Source organism: Ylistrum balloti, unplaced genomic scaffold (assembly GCF_031769215.1).
Source record: "Ylistrum balloti isolate Yb309-2 unplaced genomic scaffold, AGI_CSIRO_Ybal_v1 Utg370800, whole genome shotgun sequence".
In the NCBI taxonomy this organism is placed as follows: domain Eukaryota; kingdom Metazoa; phylum Mollusca; class Bivalvia; order Pectinida; family Pectinidae; genus Ylistrum; species Ylistrum balloti.
Window position 1 is genome coordinate 379755 of NW_026782466.1, and position 25858 is coordinate 405612.

Here is a 25858-nt window from a genome sequence, read left to right on the forward strand (position 1 = left end):
CTATTTCGGTGCTATGACGAAATTTGACGTCGAGACAACGAAACAGCCACGTGACTTGGGCGTATAAAACAGCAAAACAACGCTTGTCGTCGTATTAACGACAGACTCACGAGGAAGGAGGAAGGTTGGTGAGACGCAAGTAAGAAATACTTTACATAGACGTTGTTTCGAAGGTTATGATAAATTACCTATCAAGAAAAATGATTGGTTTTGAATCTAGCACACAATCATCAGTAGAAAGAATGGTTGAAAGGCAGACAAGAATTGCTATGAAAAAACGAAAAACACGAAGAGGGAAAAAGAAGAAAGAATTTGGATCAATCGAGAAATTTCCGGCGAAGTATTCAGATGAGTCGTGTCATATTGATTGTGGGTTTTCCTCCTGTCGATATTGTATGAACGAGTCAATAGATATTTGTAATCGGACAGACGCGAAATGCTTAAAAGATACGCGTCGCAAGAAAACCCGCCAAATACACCGACCAAGATACAGTCTTAAAGCGCCACACAATTCTACGCAGTTTATAATGGATGGACACTTAAAAGATCAGAGTTTTTACGATAATTTTGATTCACCAGAGTATTCCTGTGATACATCTAAAACACTACATGAACTGGGGTATTCGCCAAACAGTTGTAGTGATTATGGTTTGGATACATTGTTCAGAGACTCCGAAATTATGGATTTTGGTATGGCTACAACGGATACGGTAGCATTTATGGAACAGGATTTCGAAAGTGTCATGAGAAACGCTCAAATGGACGAAATTTCAAATCTGTCGAAAGAAGAACTGTTAAAAAGAGTGTTAGTAATGGCCGAAAAATCGGAACAACTTGAAAAAGAACTTGAACAGTCCAGTAGTGACCGAAGTTTCTTTGGGGATAACGATTCCACGTTAGGAAACAACATAAGTGGACAGGGATATTTATCAAAATTGCTACAAGAGAATGTAAAATTAAAACACGAAAATCATCAATTGAAAGAAATGCTCTCTGAAGTTAAAAAATGAAACTTTTATCTCCTGAAAAACTGAAGCAGTGCTCGCGCACACAGCTCTTCCTATAATGAACTATCTTTATTTTATGTTTTATTCTAGAATAATCAAACATCAAGAGTACATATTAGGATTTTGAAATGTAAATATGTTGAGATTAAAGAACTTTGGTAAATGATAAAGCATTTGCATGAAAGTACTCCATAGATCAGAGGAAAATAAGTGTATATTTGTGGGAAAAAATGTCATCCACATAAAAGCAAGTTATATTATTAGTCCAAAACTTGTCATGTTCTACCTCAGTTTTTAATGTTCCATTTTAAATATTAAAAAGAAAATAATTTAAGCTGTCTGTTTTGTTAATGATTTACTAATTTGGAGATTTTATTTTTCAGCGAGGTACAACTTCGCGTGCCTTGAAGTCAATCGACCTGTAACAGGATCTGGTTGACCAGCCGGTCAAGATCTTGTTTCTTGGGTTACGGATATGATCAAGCAGCACAGGTAATAGCTGTGTATTCATTCAAATGAATTAGATCATCATCTGCAATTTCAAATATCTATACACTGCTGGAAACCAAGTTAATTGAAATTTCATTGAGACCGATTAAAAAATTGTTTTTCTCCGTTTTCCTGCATTGTATACATATATGTATTTGCTCAAAATCGTCATACCATTCATTGCACTATTCAAAATTGTGGAACAATATTCCGTAATGAAATAATTTATATTGAATTAAAATGGGTTTCATTTTGCAAGGTACAATGATAGTATGATTGATTTTGAGAAAACTAATGGAGCCTGTTCTTGCAGTATACCATATTTAATATATGAACAAAGTGTTTTGGACAAGAATTAGTTGTATTACATGCTCAGCTCGTGTTAGAACATGTTTGTTATCATCATCATGATACAATGTGAAGAAACCGTTTTATGGAGGAAAAGTAGTGGAACTCTCTACCATCACTAATACATTGTGGAAACTGTACATGTATAGGTGTGGCAAAGGTTACACGTAGATGGATAAAACCTGTTTAATGATACCGCCTACACACCGAGTTGGTAACAGCTGTGGGTTAGTACACAACATAAAATGAAATATTGATCGGTATTCTGTTACAGCTAATATACTATAGGACATGCTTTTACTAGCATAAAATGGATTTTGTGAATAATTTTCTAGAGAAAATGCGGATTAAAGTAATTTTGAAAACAAAGTACTTTCATTTAAATAAATACTTCAAATATTTTTTAAGCATATCTTTTGGGACATTAATAGATATTTAAAAATGTTCATGTCTGGGTAAATAGTTGTAAGTGAAGGTCTTCACTATATATTTTCTTAACTTAAATAGAAATTGGCTTTAAAAAAAGAAATTGGCTTTAAAAAAAGAAATTAAAAAAAAAACGCTTTGAAAAGTAGCATCTCGGGGTATTAAATCAATAACATAGAATTAATGTGTTTTTAAGATACATTTATTTCAAAATATTGTCTTCTATTCAATAAAACAATAAATTTAACAATTCATAAATACTGACAATCAGGGTAGCGCGAAACATTTTCCCATTCAAATTCACTGCCATAAAGACCTGGATGATGAATACTAATGTTTGTTTTTCCTTTCCCCATGGAGAATGGAGGATGAGGACCTCATGGAACTTGACATGCTGGCTTCCATGTCGTGGCGCTGTAACGATCTCTCCAGGACGCTACCACAGTCCTGGAAGCTAGACAACGAAGCCTGTCTAACCGATGCTGTTAACAAACGATTACATATGTATTAATTGATTTGTTTTAATTCAGATTCATACTTGTGCCTTATTTCACCATGGATGTATTGAAGATTATTACATGTAAAGTAAACAATTATTTTACATTCAATGAATAAGTTTCTTTAAATATATTTACTTGATTGTAGCTTACTGTTACATTCATATTCAATACTATCTGTGATGTCTCGCAAGTTCAATTGCAATATGTATATACCTGCCATTAAATTTTCAAACAGTTGACAGATTGGATAAAGTGATGATGCCTTAAGGTAAGTTTTAAATGGTGTTACGTATGTGATGAAGCTGGTTATAAAGTCATGGATACATTCTGAAGTTTATGCAATAAACATTTTATACCTAAATCTGTTGCTTTCTTATGTGTTGCACTTGAAACGAGGCTTCTTAACCGCTTTGACGAATCTCGACTCAAATTTGTATAAGATGATCTGATGGACTTGAATCCCTCAAGGATCTGAAATGGAAATCATTTCAAAAATAGATACGCTACAAGTTGTGTAAAATCACATCTGCGACCCATATCGGGCATTACACGAAGTTGTTGCACACCTACTGTTAAAAATTTCCTTGTCTTTTTAATATTACTTTATATTGTGTCGTCTGAATACATGTTGACATGAAGGGTTAGTCAGTTACAGAATGTACATAAACATATAACTACAGAATTATTGAATTGGGTGATTTTCAGAATCCTTTCCAAAATCCTGAGAGCAGGTTAAACGATATATAATCAGTTCTTGATATAATTTCAACAGTTGTACATTGTATCTTCATCCTTCTTTAATGGGGAAGATAAAGGATACAAAACCATTAACAAATATAGTATTGTTTAACATTAATCAAGCAGTACAATAGAATGTTCATTCCACGACACAAATGAAACTGGTTTTAATAGCTTTTGAGGCTTCACATTCAACAGCCCATGAAATAATACCCTAGTATACAGAATATAACCTAAAATAGAGGTTAACAACATATCTTTTTACATCCACTACAAAGTTCAATGTATGACATAGGAACATTTGGAGTTTTATCCAGATATTGTGTGATCAGAACATGCCCTTTGATATCATCTTGTTTCATGCAATACATGGAAACATTTTTGATTGTCCGTTCTTTCAGAAAAAGGTGCATTTTATAACAACTAACTTTGGTTAAACCAACACAATATTGGAAAGGAACCCCAAAGATTCATAGTGCACAAAATTCTTGAGTAATTTTAAATTTTTAAAGAGAAAAAAAAACACTTTAATGGAAGACAATCTTGACATTAAGCCTGCCTGGTATTGATGAACTAACCTTCTGATTAGTGTAGTATTAACTGAAAATGTGCATTTGTTCAAACATTATTTACAAACTTTGTCTTGGTATAGTTGGATTATCAATCTTTGATCTGATACAAGCTATCAACAAGTATGACACCGACTTTGAAATGAACATGATAATTTATCAAACAAATTTGTCCTGACATCGGAAGACTTTGATAAACATGGATTTTACGTCTTGTGCTTAACAAACATGACCCAGTACTGTAGATATAGATGACATTGTTCCAAAGGTAACGATGTTGACCAACCTGGCACTGCGACGCGGAAAGATATGCAAAACTAGTCAGATACTGCAAGAGCAACTACAACAATGGATCTGGTAAAATAAGATTTGGATAAACCAAACCCTGATGTTATAAGCTGTCTCTTGTACATTAACATTAGTAATGTTTGAACCACAACCGCCCTTGTATTTTTCTGAATATCTCAAAAGTTAAAAAACTAAATTGAACAGTTTGAGTATTTCAATGTTGTCTGCTTATTAGAAAACTTAATATTAAAAGATGGCTGGATTAGCTGTTAATCTCTTGGGGAAGGTGAACCCTTACATTTACAAACTGTTGGAGAAGTGTGTGAACTCGTTTGAAGGCTGGACCAAGCTGGTTCAGAGTTGGCGGTGTTTTATTGCACCAATGACACATCTCATTTTCGTAACAGTAGGAAAAGCCAACTTCTAGCTGTGACAACTCTGACAAAACTAACTGCATGGTTTTACTGATTTTCTCCATCCGGGACTCATCAGGAACTTGATATTCAAACTGTGGTGAAAGAAAAAGAAATTTAATTATATGCATATATATTATTCAATTGGTTTCAGAAAGAAATATGTTGTGCCATAAAAACAAGAATAAATTTTTTTTCATCGTTTAAGCTGCAAATCATGAAATGGTATCAGCTGTTATTGTGATCAGCTGTTACTACATGTTGAATGCTAATCATTTACTCTGATACTCTCAAATATCTTTTATCAGATATCTTTTACACTTATCAAGATATATTGAGAATTGAAATTTTGATTTTGAAATTAGTGATTAAATGCACCTATCAATTTAATTGTGAAATGTGTAAAAAAATCTCTTTTGAGTACCATAACTTACTGTTTTCGTCAATTCTTTCAATATTTCCGTCTGTCTTCCTAAATCTTGAGCAAGCTTATATGCCGCATCTGTTAGTTTCTGTAAATCTGGCTTTGGTGGTCTGGTAAAAAAAATAGCTTAAAATGTTAAGAATTGAAAAACAGAAAATACATTCATTAAATTGATTTAACAAGAGGCCAATGAGTCTTTAACAGACACCTAACTCAACTATAAAATTGAATACCAGCTACTTGAAGAAAGATTTTACTTTAAAGAAGGATAATTCTCTGAGAGGGGGCATGGTGTGTGTCTGGTGATTCTGATGGGTGGTCCATACTAAATTCAGGACACTTCAGCTACTGAAACTGTAAATAATATCCTGTAGTGTAGCTGAACATATTGCTTACTTGTCTTTGGTGTGACCTTGTTGTGCCCAGCTGATTTCCACCTGTTGCTGAAGATCTGGAGGTAGGAGTGTTGACCTCCGGTTAAATAAGGCATCCATTCTCTCCTGTTGGACAAGTGAGTCTATGTACAGACAATCCTTTCTAAACTGTTCGTCCAGGTTGGTGGCATCACTGTAATATGTAAAATCCATGTTGTTTTTACTTATACAATGTGAAGAATTTTACTCAGCAACTCACAATTCAGTTTACAGAGATAATTAACCTCTATGAAATTACAAACACAACAAAAATGACAGCATTTACCTACAATGACCAGGTGTTTTTCAATTTTGATTTACAATGTTGCTATCCTGATATAACATTGTGCCAAAATCACAAAACTGATTTGATATGATCAAGATGAGCTATACCTTTTAAAGGGACATTACTTTAAAAATGTTAATTTCGTTATTGATTGTTCATGTTTTTTATACTTCCCGATACATATCTATGCCATCCCAATATTCACAATCAATTTCTAATGTCCAGTTTGACAAGTTCTTTGGTTTGGTAAACCGCTCTAAAATTTAGTGCTGATGATGTCATGAGACAGATTTATAAATGAGGCATTTCATTTTGTAAACATGATCATTGAGGCCTACATACAGCAGTTACGGTGTGTTTTGATTGAGGCCTACATACAGCAGTTATGGGGTGTTTTGATTGAGGCCTACATACAGCAGTTATGGTGCGTTTTGATTGAGGCCTACATACAGCAGTTATGGTGTGTTTTGATTGAGGCCTACATACAGCAGTTACGGTGTGTTTTGATTGAGGTCTACATACAGCAGTTATGGTGCGTTTTGATTGAGGCCTACATACAGCAGTTATTGAGTGTTTTGATTGAGGCCAACATACAGCAGTTATTGAGTGTTTTGATTGAGGCCTACATACAGCAGTTACGGTGTGTTTTGATTGAGGCCTACATACAGCAGTCATTTAGTGTTTTGATTGAGGCCTACATACAGCAGTTACGGTGTGTTTTGATTGAGGCCTACATACAGCAGTTTTTGTGTGTTTTTGCCTACATACATAAAAGTCTATTTTCAGTACAGTTACCTGATAACACCCGGGTTACACAGTGATTTATTCTTTGGATCTTCAGCAGCATCCATGATACAAATATTATCCAGCAATTGATCCATGAAGGCTGCCTGTCTGGTAGGTTTAGTGTTAACACCCTATTACATTGAAAAGTAAAACACACTTAATATCATTAGCATATATACATTTTTCATCAAATAATTTAAGTAACAATTTCTTTAAAAAAAAATTCTGACAGATAAAATTATTGCTATACTGCATCGACTTTTTTAAATAGTCAACTGCAATCTTTAACCTTTAAACTTTGACAAATGACCATTTGACTTTTGTCATCTGAACCTTGCTTTCAATTATGACCTTTGACCATTTAACCTTGACTGATGATCTTGACTTATCAGATGTAGAGCTTGATGTTGAGATATCATTGTTTAATTGTTGAAGGGTCAGTGACAGTTCATAGAAATTATTTATTCTCATTTACTCATGAGTGGAATGTTTCTATGGAAAGCATTTAATCTACAAAACACAAATGAAAAAAGTTTTTTCAGGTTTTTTTTTAACCTTTTTGTACTTTGTTATAAGGTTTTTCTCTTCAATCCCTTCAATCATATTTTTGTCAAATCATGTTCTATGGTTTGAAGTTGTTTGAAGCAAACCCCTATATAAGATGTCAAAGCATTTAAGAATCTCGTAAATATTCTATTAAAAGAGGCCTAAAGGCAAACTGACATTGACATTTGTACCAAAGCATATCTCAGGCCAAACTTGGGCAGAATCTATCCATTCCAAAGAAAGATAAAAGAATTTTAAAGCATTTTGTCCCAATTCCTTCCATCCAAGAAGAGTAGTGATCCATTGTATATACAACACTGATTTCCCGTCACACAAACATGCTTCAGATAACACTGGGTTAAACGTCATCTATTGCTATGAGAAAAAAGGATACTGAATTCCCCTATTTGGCCTTTGTCTCTCTGGCTACAGGGGGTTACACCTGTCTACTTGTTCAAAATTTATTCTGCTTCATCCAAGGATGCTTCACACCAAATTGTGACAGAATAAAAGCATTCCATCAAAAGATGGATTTTAAGAATATGCTCTATTTCCCCTATTGGGTCCTGCAGCTCACTCCAGGAGTCTGAGACCCACTACTTATACACAGTTGATTTCCTTTCACCTAATGATGCCTCAGACCACACTGGAACAGAATCAAGGCATTCCTACAGAAAAAGAAAGATCTCCAGGCATTTGCAAACTTTCCTTTTTGGGCCCAATCCCTCCTGCTAAAGTGAAACCAGTACCTATAGATTATACAATGCTGACTCCCCTTCACAAAAGAAAACTTCAAACCATATTGGGTAAGAATCAACCGATTCCTACAGGAGTAGGATATCAAAGAATTTGCTATATTCTCCTTTAGGGCTTTGCCCCTCCTGCCCTAGGGAGCTGAAAACCATAAATTAATTCCCCTGAACCAGGTAAACTAACAATCTGAGCACCATTACAGTTGTAAAGAAATCAGAATAATGATTTGGATTTTATTACACTTTCAACCACTGAGCACAATAAAATGCCACAAAGATAATTAAAGATGAAAACTACTTATCCACAATACTCTGGTGAAAGAAGTCAGACTCACCCTTATAAGGTCAACATCATCATATTTACACAGCCCAAGGGTCGTTGCCACAAACAACAGTCCTGTAAATATTTAAGCAAACTTAACTCAAGAGTCAATGAAATTTTCACAAAGTCATTATTTCTTATTGAAAATTCTGAGTAATAAAATCATAACAAATTAAATAAACAAACTTTCATTGTTGAAATTCAAGATGGCTGCCTGTCAGCCACTTTATTTTTTTGATCAATCTTAAAATCACAACGGCACAACTAGGGACCTACATGAAATTTGAAAAAAAGTATCACCAAGTCCATCCCCAAAAAAAGGAATAACAATTTTTTTTCTAAGAAATATGGACTAAGGACAAAGGGAAAGTTAAATAGTCCACCATTTAATGATATAGTATCATACACATCTCAGTAAGTATTAGAATTTTTTTTATATGGTTATGTATCTGGGTCCTTTTTCTTTATTCTTCATCCTTGTCTCCTTAAACTACCTGGTGGCTGACACAATGAATAGCATGAGGGAAGCATTGTTGTAGACTTTCTAGATCATTTGGGTGAAGTGTCTTGACAAAAAACTCAGCCACAACAACATTAGATGATTTGTGATCTCAGTTTCCTGAGACAAAACACTTCATCAATCATGAAGTTGCAGTAGTTTCAGGTTCTATTGACTGAGTTATTGGGCTTCTGTGTAAAAATGTACACAATACAAGTAGGAGTAGAACAAACATTTAGAACCCTCAAAACACTTGAATCTGAACCAAAATGACAAGCTGAGTTTGAAAAAGAATTGTGTGCTGGTGATAATCGGGGATCTGTACCTATAGAATGCCTACTGCGTATATAGGAATCAGTATCTATAGAATATCTACTCTGTATAAGGGAATCTTTACATATAGAATACCTACTGTGTATACAGGAATCTGTACCTACAGAATACCTACGGTTTATATGCGAACCTGTACCTATAGAATACCTATCTGTATATGGAATATGTATCTACAGAATACTTACTCTGTATACGAGAGTCCATCTTGGACTCATTGGATGCAAATTGTGGATCCAAAACATCATTTAATCTGGAGTCAAACCTGCAAAGAAAAATACTGGTAATGTATTTAAGTAACAATACATTTAAGAAATAAATAACAGTTATATAAAATCAGTTACAATCTATCTTCATGTATTACTTATGATCTGCGAGTGAAGTTTGACACATAATCTTGCTTTGCGAATTTTCACAAGAAAAAAAATTCATCAAAAGAATGTTATCAGCATATTAACAGTTAAGCAACTATAATCCAGACCAAATCAATATGACTTGAATATCAAAAAGGATGTTTTTTGCTCCAAAATGCCCTACTTCGAAAAAAGCCACTGTAGCAGTCTGATCCTGTGTTCTCCTGGCTTGAAAATTAGTTCAGAAATCCATGAATCTTCTACTCCTTCTGTGAATGGACATCCCAGCTTCTACAAAATATTTAATCCACAAACATATTACTAATGAAATTTTACATATACATTGAGATACCTTCTTTATGATCTACATTTATGGTACCACTGGAAAATCTATAATGTCATACAGAGCAAAACCTACTGAAAAATTTCAACAAAGGGGCATAACTTTCAAAAACGTGTCAAAATTAAAGGTTATGCTAAAGGGAATTAAGTATACATATAAAATCAGGTCAGTCTCATCTACAAATTTGGAACAAATGCTGCCAATAACTGAAGATATCTCCAAACAAACTTTGTTTCTGTCTATATCTTGATAAAGTCCATCCTAGATCGCTCCCTTAAGATCTTAAGATCCCTCTCTAAATAAATAAGTCAAAATCATCCACATCACTTTCCTCCTATCTCAAACTTTTGAAGTTTATTGGGAAGCAGTATGAATTATTCATATTCTATCAACATCTAATATTTGTATAAAGTCAATGAAAATACAGAATGTTGTTCACTATGAAGAACCTAAATGCAGCACAGACTTGAACTTATGATGAGATCTCTTTACAATTCATGGAAATTACTGTTTCAACATTTAGTAGGGAATAGTGGTAGCAAAACTTCTAAGACATTGTTCACAGCAGCCTTTTTAATGTGCCACTGATCCTATCAACTTTGGACCATCATTGGTAAACACTAACATTGTGTACATCATGACATATTTTCTATGTACATATACATGAAATATACTACCAAATCAGTCATGGGTAAGTAAACCCAATAACAGAAACAGAACAGGCTAAAACACTATTTCAACATTTTGATGAGTCCCAATACTGAAAGATATAATGGGTCCTCAAAATTCAAGCGAGTCTCAACTATTTACACAGAATCAATGTCTATGTGTAAAACATTTTGCAAGAATCGGAAAGACTTTTGTATGTATCGAAACAACTTGGTACTGAAATGACTAGAATTTGGATGCATAAGCTAGCACTCAAATATTAAAATGTTCCACAAATCACTTAATAGAGAATTAGATAACTTCTCTTACAGCATCTGAGATGAAGTACACTAATTGTATTAACAATGTGTAAATCTGTTTTATTAACTTAAAAATAAATGTAGAATTAATTAAACCTGAATTGATAGATCAAAAACAAGTTACAACAAGTTTTTAATGCATAATGCTATTTTGTTTACATGTCTCTCCAAGACAAATGAATTAATTTCTAGTTTGTTGGTAGAAAAAATGGCATTATGAGATAAATGAACATCCGTGTAAATTACATCAAGTCTTTCTTTGAATGATTTTGCCAACTTGATCTTGTGTTCGTCTTTTGAAGGCGCCGCCATTATTTTACCGGAAGTAAATAAACTTCTAAATCAAGCTTCTGACAGACAAGATTAAGCGTAAATTTGACATCGAGAAGAAAGGCAACAGCTGACGTGCATGCAACTATAAACTTTTAATTAGTTTTCAAACATGATTTTATTGATATAAAAAATGATGATATGAGGGAGCTTATGGATACCATTGACCAGTCAACTGCAACAGATTCTGAGCCAAAAACTAACGACAACGAGTCCTCTGCCAAGTCATCAGAAACTGAAGAAAACGACTTGGACAAAATGCGTATGTATGCATTTGTGCATTTTGCCAACTATATAATTTAAATGGTGCACTGTAAAGTTGGTCTCTTTTCAAAACAGTATATGAATTTTAACCATCACTAGGCCAATTGATTTAAATATATATATATATATATCCGTTTATAACGCCAAAAATGTGTGTACTTTTTATGATGATTTCTCAAGTACCGCATATTGATTAGGGAATGGTTTATACACATATTTCACGTATGTGTAAGTGCGGCATGCATATATAATGAGATATTTATCACGTTGAGTATCGCAATCTGTGATGCTGTTTGATATTAAAAAGGAAAATTATCTAGTGCCATGTTTTATTGAAATTCCATCAAGTGTAGGAATAGTTGAGCTCACAAGGCTCTGGATAGATGGATGGGCAGACAGGCAGTGATTCCTACATGCCTTCTCAACTTTTTCGCAGGAAGGAGAATCAAAATGAAATGAGAAACACAAATAAATCAAACAGAAGTTTGGTCAATACTTGTTAAGTGTAGAAGTTGTATATATGTATCACCTTTATAGTATTGAGTGGTAGTGTCTGACTAGAAACCACAGGGTCATTAATTTGAACTTGGCTGTGTGTTTTTCATTAGATTTAGCGTCCTATTGGGTGCTATGGGCCACTTCAAGAGTAGAAGCTACAGAAGATTGAGATGCTTCCTTGAACCTGATCATGAGTTGTTTTCTTTGGGGTCAAAAACTTTGTAAAAGTTGGGAGTAGTGTAGATGAGAGTACAGGTAACCTTACTAGCATCAGTTAGTTGGAATTTCCCTTTAGTCAAGCAGTAGAGAGTCCAGCTAGAGATCAAGAGATTTCTAGTTTGAACCCTAGTGGTGGCAGGGTGTTTTTCATTACTCATTACTTATTACAAAACAATGCAGATTTATTACATTTAGAAGAGATGAATACTTGTCTCCAACACCTGATCTGACATTTGCCTCATTGTGAAAGTGAAATTTTAAGCATGTGGTTTGCATTATGTACATTTGATCACCAATCTAATGATGGCAAGGTGACCTCTACTTCCCAGAAAGGTTTAAAGATAATGTTTTACATTAGCCTGTAAGAAGATATATCTAAGGTATAAGGTGATTTGCCTCAGGGTACAAATTCTGATGGGGATCACCAGATTTTCAAAATTCATTATTTACCAAAAGATTTAGATAAAAAAAAGTGTCAGTAGAAAATAATAGGACTGGCAAGAAACAGGAAACACAAATATATTTCATGTTTTTTTGCCTAAATGTTGTTTGAAGGATGAAGTCTTCTCCACTTAAAATTAAAGGTATTATCTTACTTAATATCTCTGTAACACTGTACATCTTATTGCTGCTTTGTTGGACATGAAGAGGCATATAAAGGAAGACTACAAGGAATATTTCAAGGATTCATTCCTGTTGTGGAGCAATGGTTGGTGGTACTGGTTGTGACTCATGACATAGAAATGGTTAAGAACCTCATTCTGTAAACAGTTGACATAAATAGTACATGCTTGCTGGACACAAAGAGATGAACACAGTCTTAGTAGTAAATACTTAGTCACTCATGTTAGAGGAATTGAATACCAAAATGGAACTTAATATTCAGTGTCTCTTGGAGAACTGTGAAGATAGCTTTGTGAAAAAGTGGGATAAAAAGATAAGGAAAACTATATTGAAATCTAACTTTAGGTGCATCAAGATTTATTTCATATGATAGAAAGTGCAAAATCTATTACTTCAAGAAGTAGTTGATTTAAATAAAAAGGCACATAAAATAAAAATTGTTTAAGGTGCGATAAGTCATTGTAATGTAGAAATAAAGCTCTTGAGAAATTTGATGCGATTAAAAAAAAAAAGAGAAAAAAAAAATGAAAAAAAAATTAATGTAAATCACTTTACAATGAATTGGGAGGAAGGTTTAGTAAGGTGGTGCAGTGGTAGCATACTTGCCTAGACATCCAGGTTTCAATTTTCCAAACAGATGTGAAAAGGTAAAGGGATTACCTATTCAACCACATGGATTTTTCTGGGGCTATTGGGTCCTCCCACCTCAAGACCCCTAGCACATTTCCATCACGGCCATCAAGAGTGATTAGTATAAGATGGAATAATATTTTTGATACTTGTTTTAAAATAAAGTTGATATTAAGAAGGTTTTTATCAACATTTTTTTGTATCTTTACTTTCGTCTTGTTAGTCTTCATTCTATCTTTGGCTTTTTATTTTCATGAATCAGTAACTTTGATGCTTGCCTTTGCAGCTAATGAAATACCATACAGGAAGCGAAATCTGTTTGGTTTTTGGTAAGTATTAATTGCCCTAATCATGTTTCACTTTAATGAACATGTATTATAAACAATCCCTTCAGCAAAGCATGATTTATAACAATATAACTTCTCAAGGCATTCTGTGTTGGACTCAATACTTAAATTAAAGGGAGAATATCTGTATCTGACAGCCCTTGTTTAATGAAAGTTGCATATTTTGGGGCTTTAAAGGTATTCACGTCTAGACAACAAACCTTATACACCAGTACAAAGAAGAAAGATATTGGTTCCTCTCCACCTGTTGAAGAATTATAAGTATGTTTTTATAGGAATGCTTTGCCCAATGTGTTTATTCATTGTGCAAAATATTTTTACTCAATCAGAATTGAAATATGTCTGAATGTACTAATTATCTATTATAGGTGGCTTGGCTTGTGTAACAACTTTGCCTACGTTATAATGCTTAGTGCTGCCCATGATATCCTCAGAGAGCAGGGAGAAGGCGGCCACTCCAGTGACACCAGTTCTAATGTATGTGTAATGTACAATGTTCCCAACTTTCAGTAATGATAAATATTTTTTCATTGATTCCAATTCCTTAAATGTTCCTTTGTTGTTTTCATTAGTCTTAATGTAAAATTGTAACATTGTCACCAGGTTGAAAAGGAAACATATATCATCATTTGCCATTTAACTTTAATGCTAGTCACCTTTCAATGGTTGGAAGAAGTCCTCTCAATCATATACCTCAAGGTAATTCCTTTTTATGTGAATCTATATAATTATGCTTTAGTAACAATATGAACTATGAACTAAATATGGAGTTATAGCCCTTTGTTTGCTGTACAACGTAGAATGTGCTGTAGTCTCTTATGTTAATTCATTCTGATTAAAAAAAAAATCAGCTGTTGCATTCATTATCTATTGCACCTTCATTTAATACTGAGTAAATTTAGTATTGAAGTAGGTTCCATATTTCACTATCAGTGGTTTATAGGTAGATATATGAAAAATAGAATTTATATAGAAGTATCCATCAGCAATGTTTTTACAATACACGAATTTGTATAGATATGAAAGTACTAGACAGCAGCCCAGTTGAGAGATCATTGAAAGTTTGATTTGATTTTTAACCATGGAATAAATTGCCAACAGTTTTGTAAACATTATTCAAATTACCCGGTAGTTTTATATTTTCTTGCAACATTTCCAGACTACAACCCTTGCCCCAGTGAATAATAGCTATGAGAAGCTTCAGTGTAACCAGATATCAACAGGGGTAAGTCAATAGTTACACAACTTACAAATGTCTCTAATATAACAGTAAGGAGGAATTTTAAAAATGTACGTAACTCTTTGTAACGATAACCCATTGTCACAAGTCATGACCTGTGATCCCCACTTCACTGTAGATCTGACCTTATCTGAGTTTGCGACAAAAGTATTGACTGTGTCATGTACATGTCTAGTGTAACTGGGTGTTATTGAATCATTGGATAGGTATGATGTTGTAAATATATTGTGTTTTATGTGAGTATAATAGTTATATGTATATTTTGTAAGGTCTAATTATTATTAACATTGCAGGCAATCCTTCTGGCTGATATATTACCAACTTTGCTCATCAAATTAACTGCTCCTTTCTATGTTCAACAACTCAGTTACAGGTATGCACCAAAATGACCATATAAGGATTTGCTTATTTTTTTCACTCATTTTCTATCATCGTCAAAAAATCTACTGATTGATGACAGAATAAGTAAATAATCTACAAATTAAATGATAAAAAGTTTGTAAGAAATGATACAACTTTTCTTTAAACCTGAATGGTGAAACGGTGAATGTCATGAACCAATCAATCTAAAAAATAAGACAGGACAGAACAGGAAAAGTCAATTTCTCCTTTCGATCATTTCACTGCGGAGGATTTATGTTAGTTAGGTTATGTTATGGAACATGATCCAATTTCTTTATTTCAATGAAATACATTGTGATTATTCTAAAACAAATGTACATGATATACACAATCAAATAGAAACTTGTATTGTCTCTTTATTTTCTGTTAGAATAATAAACATTGATTATGATGAAATTACTTGTGCCAGCATTCCTCACCAGGAGATATTTTCAGTGCTATTATTTTCAAAGTGTGGATGATTCTCTCGTTTGTAGGTTCAAGGTTTCCACAGTGACCTTCTTTTGCCTTCTAAGCTTTGTACTAGTGGGATTTTCTCAAGGAATCTGGATGAGTATTACAGGTGAGCTCAGTCTTAGGACAATTTGAGATCAGGTAGCCTTGGTCTACATACATGCTTTGTTGGAGACAAGAACATGAAGATAAACTTCATCTTAAAATTATATTAACGTAATCTCAAAATTATAAAGACATCATCTCAAAATTATGTAGACATCATCTCAAAGTTATACAGACATCACCTCAAAATTATATAGACATCATCTCAAAATTATAAAGACATCATCTCAAAATTATGTAGACATCATTTCAAAGCTATATAGACATCATCTCAAAATTATATAGACATCATCTCAAAATTATAAAGACATCATTTCAAAGCTATATAGACATCATCTCAAAATTATATAGACATCATCTCAAAATTATAAAGACGTCATCTTAAAATTATCGGTATATAAACATCATCTCAAAATTATATAGACATTATATAAAAATTATAGAGACATCACCTCAAAATTATATAGACATTATCTCAAAATTATAAAGACATCGACATCATCTCAAAATTATAAAGACGTCATCTTAAAATTATCGGTATATAAACAGCATCTCAAAATTATATAGACCTAATATAAAAATTATAGAGACATCATCTGAAAATTATATAGATATCATCTGAAAAATATATAGACATCATCTCAAAATCATATAAGCATCATATAGACATCATCTCAAAATCATATAAGCATCATATAAACATTCTCTTAAAGTAATATAAATCTCATATTAAAATAATATAAAGCTCATTACAAAATAATATAATGAGCATTTAGTTTGTTTTTAATTTTCAATAGAAAAGTAACCTGAAGGGTACCTCACACCACTGTCATTAATTAGAAGAAACTGATATGATAAATCATTATGTTGAAATCATTGAAGGGGTGGTATGTGCCAGTATCGGAGGAGGACTAGGGGAAGTAACCTACCTCAGCTACTCGGCATTTTTCCACAGGTAGGTCATTGTCAACACTTATCAGAATTATTTCATGCGTGAAAAAATGTTATCTGTAGTTTCCAAAATGCCCAGAAATATTCACATGTTGCTTACCAGAATGACAATTGATAGCACAACAATAAATTGCTATACCACCGTTTTTATAGGGGAGATATTGTAAATTTGGTCAATATTAATTACTATAGTACTTGCTATATAAAACAAATACAGAAACTCTAATTAGTACAATATTTGTACAATTACAGTTTTGAGCAATGATTCTATGGAGGTTTACACTTAAATAATATAATTTACGGTATTTAATAGGTATCTTTAGTAGGATTTAATTAACTATATAATACCTACGTACTAGTTTAAAAATTACTTACAGTGAAATAGGAAATTGATGGTTATACAATTATAAAGAATTACTGATAAACATTAGATTTAACATATTTTCTTTTAAATATGCTGTGTGTTGCAAATCAGATGTGATATTGCAGAGTCACGTCAGAGTAAGCCTTTCGTAGTTAGAACAGGCCAGAGCAGCTTAGTATCTGTCATGAGGTTATGGCGAGTAAGCTTTCATAGTAAGAGCATGATGATATCAGATTTGGTAGTTTGAACTTGTCAAATTAAGCTTTTGCAGTTAAAACTTCGCAGAGTAAGTTTGGTAGTTTGGACTTGGCAAAGTAAGCTTTGGTAGTTAAAACTTTGATAGGTTAAGGAGTTGAAGGAAGTAGATCTGTCTGTGAGATTAACTAAAACCATGTCTCAATGAGACAAACAGCAGTGGTGAAATAAAAATAGCAAAAATAGCAATTTCTTTTACCTTTGAAACATTTTGGAATTCTATGTTCAGGAATGTGGTGTCAGCCTACTCCTCAGGAACAGGTGGTGCTGGTGTGTTTGGGGCTCTGGTGTATGCAGGACTGACCACTGCAGGCCTCTCTCCTAAAGCTACAACACTTTGTATGGTCATCATACCTATCATCATGGCTGTCAAGTAAGTCATCTTAAATCGGAACACATTTCTTGATTAAAAATCGAGAAAAGCAGATATCATTAAAATAAATCTGCCTGGTAGAAAAATTTTGAAATGGATCAGTCTGTGCTGTCATTAAGGTTGTGAACCATTTGCAAGACACATTCTTTACCATAAATGATCTGGATGGCAAGTGACAGGTCACTCACATATTGTTCAGTTAGATAGCCACCAGCTCTTGCAATAGACTCCCCTCAAAATAACCCTGAATGTTCATGGTGTGATAAACCTAGCCAACAAATGTTGGTCATGGAACGAAGCGTTAGCCACCTTTATAAAAAGAGATCAGTTATGAAGTTAACATTTTGCATTATGAAAATATCATTAAACTTTATGCTAGCACTGCATGTATAGAGAACATTTACTGTAGTTTAACTTTCACCCATTTTGCCCTTTTGCCATTAAGCTGGTAAAAGGTGGGCTTCTTTTTGACATTTAACTCAAAATATATGTTTTGGCATTTCAAGCAAATTTAAGAAAGGCCAAAAATTAACTGTTATAAGAATGGGGTAGATGTTTTACTGTAAACATTAAATGCAAACTGATGATACTGCAGACGATGTCATTGAATATAAGGTTACATAATTTGAATTTATAAATCAACTGCACTTTACACCATTAAAATACTCTTACAACATTGCTATTATGATTTCATTTAAGTTGTGGTACATTGTCACAAAATCTTTAAATTACAGTTTTTTCCTGGTGATCAAAAGACCCCCGGGATCTTCTACCCAGGATTCTACAGACAGCTCATTACTACTGATGGAGGAGACTAAAAGTGAGTGACACTTTGATTGTATCCAATTAATAAACCACTATCTCATTAAATGAACTGAGAGGTTTGATAGACAGGAGAAAAACAAATTAGAACAAATTAGAATTCTATCATCTTAGTAATTCCTTCATCATCAAATTAAATTTTTGAGTTGCAAAATAATTCTTATATTAACAGAATAATTCTTTTAAGTTTGAAAAATAACTCCTTACCAACACAGTGTGTGATGATTATCTCCCCTTAGACCCAGGAACATATCCATAGGTCCAAATCCTATACCGCTTTCGTTCATTTAATCAGGACAGACCGACAAATGTTGGTACATGCCTCAAAAAGCTTTGCTAAAGCTCTTGAGAAAGCAAAATTAAAACAATAGGTCTGTCCATACAGCTGGTCCATACAGCTGGTCCAAGCTGGTCACACCAGTAAACAGAAATGGTCCTGTAGATAACATCAAAATCAATGCATTGTTATATAAATATATGACCTTACGATGCTTCTATTTTTTAGATACCTCTGAACATATCTTACCAATATGAAGGTTAAGATTCTTTAGCTAGGATATATGTTGCACACATGTACATGAAAGTATGTTGAAAACATACAGATTGTGAATACAAACCATTGCTTATAAGACAAAAAATTGCCGTTATTTCAGCTATATATCCTTTTTGTTTATCCATAGAGTCAAAGCGGATGGTATTAACAGCAAAGCAGAAAGTAGCTCTGATTGTGGTGAGTAGAATATGAATATGTCTTTTCTTTCATCTCTGAAATCAGTATGAATATGTGTGTACTTCCTTGTCAAGATAATGCAATTTGGTTTCGAAAATCTCTGATGATTTCATCATATTTTTGTATAATGAATCAATTTCGGTTTAATATGTTTTTTAAGTTACAATGATTCCACCAAGGTAAGTCTGTCCTGAAATAAGCTTCCTCTTTATCGAGAGTACTGCAGGGTTATGGAAAGGCAGCTTGATTACAAGGACATATATAGTACACAATATAACATGAGGTATTGATTTTTGACATTGATTATTGTGATAAATGTATTTATAATGTGTCAAATAAATGTCCGACTTTAATTTCTTTTAATATATTTATTATATACATTTATATATATATATTTTAAGCCATTGCTGAAATACATGGTGCCACTGATGTTTGTATATTTTGCTGAGTACTTCATCAACCAGGGTTTGGTAGGTATGCTCATTGAAATTTTGAAAAAAATATTGAAGGTTTTAAATAGGTGTACAAAAAATTACACACTGTTTGATGATTGTCAACGTTATACAAAAGACACACATGTGAATAGTGCCTTTTAATGCAAATTTAGAATGGTAGAGTCATTCTCCCGGTCTAATCAGTGATGCTAAGAGCTTGAAGTCTTGAAACCTAAAAGGCAAATGAGAAAAGCGAAAATTGATTTAAAGAAATGTTGGAATCTAGATCAGGAGATGCCCAAGCCAAGTAATTCTTTAAATTTTGTAATAGTTTCTCTCTTTTAGCACTATAGCCATCGTGCTTCGTCCGTCGTCGTCCGCCGTGCGTAAACTTTTCATTCAAACAACTTCTTCTCAAATACTAGAAGGTCTAGGGGGCTAATACTTGGCACAGAGCATACTGGCATGGAGCTCTACCAAGTTTGTTCAAATGAATGACCACTTTAAAGGTCACAGGGGTCAAATATCTTGTATCTAATGTCAGACGACCGTTAAGGCCCATGGGCCTCTTGTTTTATGTTGCTTTACAGTAAGACTATCTTCAAAATTCGGCAATGATATCGTATACTCCCAGTATAGAAACTGCAGTGTATTTTTTATATTTTCTTTTAGCATGAAATCTTATATTTCAATAACATCTGGCTGACAAAATCGGAGCAGTATAGGTGGTGAGTAAAATTCCTATGTCATCATTTACAGATGAATGTTATGAATTTGTTGAAAGAAAACATGACCAGATTTAAGATAAATTCAAATTCAGAGATCTATATAACCATTCTACATCTCTGCTTTAAGTGGTTTATTTTTCTGTGAAGAAAATCTCACTTCATATGTCTATACTTGACCATGTTATTTTTACTTGTGATAGAGTGTACATTCATATATGCAATGTGTATTTTATTTATGTATGGGGACCTTGGTAGCTTAGTCCATAGAACGTTTAAACATTTCAACTTCCGGTGAAGATCTACAGTGTGGTTCCTTCATCACCTTGGGTAGATTTGTGTTTATAATCACTTATGTTGAAGTGTATACGTGCCATATTTATCTTGTACATTTTCACTGACCAGGTACCAGGTTGATTACCAACTTGGAGTGTTTATATCAAGGTCGTCGGTGAATGTGATCGAAATAAAGAAACTGTGGCTTTTACCTATCCTCCAGGTAAGTACATATACAGTATATAGGTCAGATTTTATAACACAGTGAGAACATATAACTAATAACTGTTAAGCTACAAGTGAAAACATATTCTAATTCAAGACATTTTGTCAAAGCTGATGTGCTGAATAACCAGTTGTAGAAGAAATACATGTGTATGTTGTACTCTACAGGATCTGATTAATTCGATAATTATTTTCAATGAAAATTTTGTTCCTTCATGACTTTTTTTCACTGAGGTTATTTTTGCCTCATTTTGGGAAGAAAATTTGAAAGAAAAAAACTAAAAATTGGGGGAATTTGGAATGAATATGAAATAATTTGAATTTGGAATCGGGGCCATTATCAGCCCTTAAAAGCCCGGGACCATTATCAGCCCTAAAAAGCCCTCAGGAAAACCCTGTCTTTTTATTATCAAGATGGGGTCTAAATCTCCTCCATTTATGTGCAATTTACCAACATGAGGCCTAAATCTCCTCTGATTTCATACATTTTACTAACATAGGGTCTAATTCTCTTTTGTGTTGTACAGTTTATCAACATGGGGCTTCTACTGCTACAAGTATTCTATCAGTTCATACCTAGTATTTGGATTGTGCTTGCCATCGTCCTATACGAGGGTCTATTGGGAGGAGCTGCATTTGTGAACACATTTTTCAGGATTTCTAAGAAGGTTAGTATATTTTTGTGGTTCATTAGTGATGAGCTGGGTAATAGTCCAATGTTATGTTACAGAAGATCTTATTCTGCTTGTATCCTGGCATTCTCTGTACATGCCTGGTTTTTTCCTTTCACCATTCCCAGTTGCAAAAGCTTGCTTACTGACCATCTGCAGACGACCTTGATTTGAAACAGCCATACACTCCATCCCTTATCCCTGCAATCAGCCTCAAGATCTTCATAATTGATTGAGACTCATTATTTCCTGTGCCCCCTACCCCCAACAAAGTCTTATGGTTACCTACTGCGATCACCTTTGTCTGGTGTCATGCATCCATAACAATATAACATTTTCGACTTCTTCTTAGAAACCCCTGAACTGATTCCAGTGTAATGTCACAGATAATTTCCCTGGCCTAAGATGAACCAAAAGTGTGAATTATATGCTCCCCAGCCCACAGGGGCCTGAGGGGCAGGCTCAAAATTGTCAAATTGACTCAAATTTATAAAAGATCATCTTCTCAACACCCAGATATTCTTCATGGATGGAAGCATCTTAAGGTGCTTTACCAAAATTCATGCCCCAGGGTTTGGTATTTTCTCATGGGGAGGCAATCAGATTTACTATAGCTTATATTGGCAAAATAGGTTTTGGAGTTTAATTTGTTTATTTGCCATTGAAAATATCCGAAACTTGGTAAGAATTGTGAGCGAGGAATGATGGCTAGATGGTATGCATATATTGGTCCTAACTGACCCCTAGGGGCTGATGAGTGGGGTCAAAAGGTGTCAAATTGACTTAGATTTCAGAATCTTCTTCTCAATACCCAGATATGATAGAATCAAATGCTGTTCATGGATGAGGCATCTTAAGGTGCTTTAATTACCAAAATGGGTCTCACATTTATCACAAGTGATCATCAAGGCCGCTAGGCCTCTTGTTTGTACTTTTGATATCATGTCTTATGAAAACTTATAGCTGGAATGCAGCTTTTTCCTTGTCAAAATCTTTCTGCTGCTATTAAGAAATTAATTAAACTAGTCTTTAATCGATATAAAAAATTGTGTCACATCATTTGGGATGTCATTAAGTTTTGCAATGTCATCATGTTATTTTCAGTTTTGAAAGCATGTAGCCTAAATAGCCAACTTTATGGGAATTGTTTTGTAATGTATGTAGAAACAGAGTTTCAAGAGTTTAGTATGGGTGTAGCCTTGATGATAAAATCTCTTGGGATTGCTTGTAATGTTCTTGTTTTGTATTGTAGGTAGAACCAGAGTATAGAGAGTTTAGTATGGGAGTAGCCTCAATGGCTGACTCTGTGGGGATTGCAGTAGCTGGTGCTGTGACCATCCCGAGCCACAACAAAATTTGTGCCTTAAATATTCTTGTTCCTAAATAATCTCACTTTTATTTAATTGCTTGTTTCTACTTGATGAAGGAGATATTATTGTTTGAAATCAATGTTTAGATCTGTCATTGACTTTTATCATTTTTCTTGTTGGTTGGGCGATTGATATATTGTTAAAGATCTGATAATTTTCTCTATTATACATACATTTTGCTTTTTTTTATCAATATATTGGGACAGATAGATTTTTGATAGGCAAAAAATGTTTTAAATGTTACAAATGAAAAAAAAAAAAATTTGTGTATAAAGTTGAAATTTTGTTTGACATCATTTATTTGTCTTATTCATCACTCAATGTGACAACATTCACTTTTTTATCCACCATGTCCAATCGCCACATCAGGGCATCCAAAATGTATACCCACGAGTAAATAAATTGAAGCCTGTAGAAATGAGGCTAAGTAAGAAAGGGACTTCATATCATTCCAAATAAGGTCTTTTTTTTCACTCTTCCTATAGTGCAGCAACCACATGGTTTTTTCAGGTTTCTTTTAAGCCTATGATTGAAGTTAAATTCTGTATAGTTAATCCAGAATGTTTGACAAAGATTGACCTGTCAATCTTAAAATTTTCATATTTCACTTTTGAAACTCGCTTTCTAAGAAAAGCATCATTTCAGCCAAATGTTGGGTATGATGACTTTTGCATATAAAACACACCTGAATATGAATCTCAATTCCTTTGACTGTAGAATTTCAGAACGATGGTTATTTATCTTCAATATTTCATGTGGACACAGTGGTTTCTGAAGTGTGAACTAGGAGGGTGTCTTAACACAAATGACATCTTACATTTTCTGACCATTATTGCCAGTTAAAGCTATTTTTCATATTGTTAATTTTAGCCGATAATATTTGAAATTTATGTATAGGAAGGCAGATAATCTTGTCAATGTTTATCTATACTAATTCAATACAAAGAACTCAGACAGAACATTAGTACAGATTTTCTTGGATAAGATCATTTTTTTTTTTTTTTATTTATCCAAAAATACACATGGAAATAAGATCATTTTTCATCTTATAAATAAATTCCAAATTTTATTGGATTTGACACAATATGTAGAAGACAGCAGCAAAACAAAAAACGTCAGAATACTTAAGGATAATACTGATCATTAACCTCATTTTGGGAACATTTAGCTTATTTTACTGATATTTTACATGGAGTGTCTATGCAAGGATCTAGCATTCATTAGTGGGTGCCAAAATCTTGTGTCAGAATTCTTGGTTTCGGGACCAATATTAAAAAACTTGTTTCATGTTCATATCCATTTCCACCTGTGGGAGCAGGTTACAATTCCTCTGTTTGTTTTTAGTGCAAACAATTTTTGTGGACTATTGTTTAATTCTTAAAAAAATATCTGTGATCTCACTTGAAAACTTGTTGGATGATGTTAGTTTTACAAGCAACACTGTCTCCTTTCAGACATGGAATAAAGCACAGAGGTGTATTATCATGTTTTTGAGGAAGGAAGCCCTTTGTAAACATAATGTATTTATTATCTGTACTTTTATTTTGTTAAATACGGTACCTCATGTTACCCATTAGTCAGACTGCAGATACATATTATATTTAATATTGTTATGGTGGACAAAAATTTACTAAGAGTCTACTGTAACTGATGAGATTATTTTGTGTAAATGTATTTATTACAAGTAATTAGAATTAGCTTTATGGTATATGAATTCCATTTTATATGTGTAGTTATCAGAATGATATCAATCATTACTCAAACACATTTTAATTGATAATGACCATTTTCCAGTCAATTTATACTGATAATGATCATTTTCCACTCAATTTATACTGATAATGATCATTTTCCTGTCAATTTATACTGATAATGATCATTTTCCTGTCAATTTATACTGATAATGATCATTTTCCTGTCAATTTATACTGATAATGATCATTTTCCAGTCAATTTATACTGATAATGATCATTTTCCTGTCAATTTATACTGATAATGATCATTTTCCAGTCAATTTATACTGATAATGATCATTTTCCAGTCAATTTATACTGATAATGATCATTTTCCAGTCAATTTATACTGATAATGATCATTTTCCTGTCAATTTATACTGATAATGATCATTTTCCAGTCAGTTTATACTGATAATGATCATTTTCCAGTCAGTTTATACTGATAATGATCATTTTCCTGTCAATTTATACTGATAATGATCATTTTCCAGTCAATTTATACTGATAATGATCATTTTCCTGTCAATTTATACTGATAATGATCATTTTCCTGATCATTTTCAATTTATACTGATAATGATCATTTTCCTGTCAATTTATATTTTATACTGATAATGATCATTTTCCTGTCAATTTATACTGATAATGATCATTTTTTCAATTTATACTGATAATGATCATTTTCCAGTCAATTTATACTGATAATGATCATTTTCAATTTATACTGATAATGATCATTTTCCAGTCAATTTATACTGATAATGATCATTTTCCAGTCAGTTCATACTGATAATGATCATTTTCAATTTATACTGATAATGTCATTTTCCACTCAATTTATACTGATAATGATCATTTTCCAGTCAATTTATACTGATAATGATCATTTTCCAGTAAATTTATACTGATAATGATCATTTTCCTGTCAATTTATACTGATAATGATCATTTTCCAATTTATACTGATAATGATCATTTTCAATTTATACTGATAATGATCATTTTCCAGTCAA

General features: G+C 33.1%; 3 protein-coding genes across 3 annotated transcripts; 2 read left to right on the forward strand and 1 right to left on the reverse strand.

The window, feature by feature from the left end:
* The first annotated feature begins 116 nt into the window (after positions 1-116).
* LOC132558604 (protein HEXIM1-like) lies at positions 117-2887 on the forward strand. The gene is made up of 2 exons (XM_060223193.1): positions 117-1499; positions 2631-2887. Exon 1 carries the CDS (start codon positions 177-179, stop codon positions 1008-1010), a length of 834 nt encoding a protein of 277 aa, XP_060079176.1. The 5' UTR covers positions 117-176; the 3' UTR covers positions 1011-1499; positions 2631-2887.
* LOC132558603 (uncharacterized) lies at positions 2455-11112 on the reverse strand. Its single transcript, XM_060223192.1, has 10 exons — positions 11047-11112; positions 9674-9780; positions 9325-9401; positions 8321-8382; positions 6697-6818; positions 5599-5769; positions 5213-5312; positions 4664-4873; positions 3127-3241; positions 2455-2752 (listed from the first exon to the last, which is right to left on the reverse strand). Exons 1-10 carry the CDS (start codon positions 11110-11112, stop codon positions 2601-2603), a joined length of 1182 nt encoding a protein of 393 aa, XP_060079175.1. The 3' UTR covers positions 2455-2600.
* A 152-nt stretch (positions 11113-11264) lies between these two features.
* On the forward strand, positions 11265-23228 carry LOC132558628 (battenin-like). The gene is made up of 15 exons (XM_060223225.1): positions 11265-11392; positions 13652-13694; positions 14081-14189; positions 14872-14937; positions 15246-15325; positions 15831-15916; positions 16795-16867; positions 17712-17855; positions 18590-18675; positions 19358-19407; positions 19809-19877; positions 20514-20569; positions 20972-21065; positions 21595-21735; positions 22991-23228. Exons 1-15 carry the CDS (start codon positions 11272-11274, stop codon positions 23123-23125), a joined length of 1353 nt encoding a protein of 450 aa, XP_060079208.1. The 5' UTR covers positions 11265-11271; the 3' UTR covers positions 23126-23228.
* Positions 23229-25858: the final 2630 nt, after the last annotated feature.

What these genes read in the sequence shown, in the direction of transcription:
- LOC132558604 (XM_060223193.1), top strand. Translation starts at nt 177, where the DNA reads ATGATAAATTACCTATCAAGAAAAATGATTGGTTTTGAATCTAGCACA.
- LOC132558603 (XM_060223192.1), bottom strand. Translation starts at nt 11,112, where the DNA reads ATGGCGGCGCCTTCAAAAGACGAACACAAGATCAAGTTGGCAAAATCA. An exon ending in CTACAGTGGCTTTTTTCGAA is followed by an intron (nt 9,402 to 9,673) that starts GTAGGGCATTTT and finishes TTTTCTTTGCAG; the next exon opens with GTTTGACTCCAGATTAAATG. An exon ending in TGAAAGAATTGACGAAAACA is followed by an intron (nt 4,874 to 5,212) that starts GTAAGTTATGGT and finishes CTTTCACCACAG; the next exon opens with TTTGAATATCAAGTTCCTGA.
- LOC132558628 (XM_060223225.1), top strand. Translation starts at nt 11,272, where the DNA reads ATGAGGGAGCTTATGGATACCATTGACCAGTCAACTGCAACAGATTCT. An exon ending in CCTATCATCATGGCTGTCAA is followed by an intron (nt 17,856 to 18,589) that starts GTAAGTCATCTT and finishes TTTAAATTACAG; the next exon opens with TTTTTTCCTGGTGATCAAAA. An exon ending in GGCTTTTACCTATCCTCCAG is followed by an intron (nt 21,066 to 21,594) that starts GTAAGTACATAT and finishes TGTGTTGTACAG; the next exon opens with TTTATCAACATGGGGCTTCT.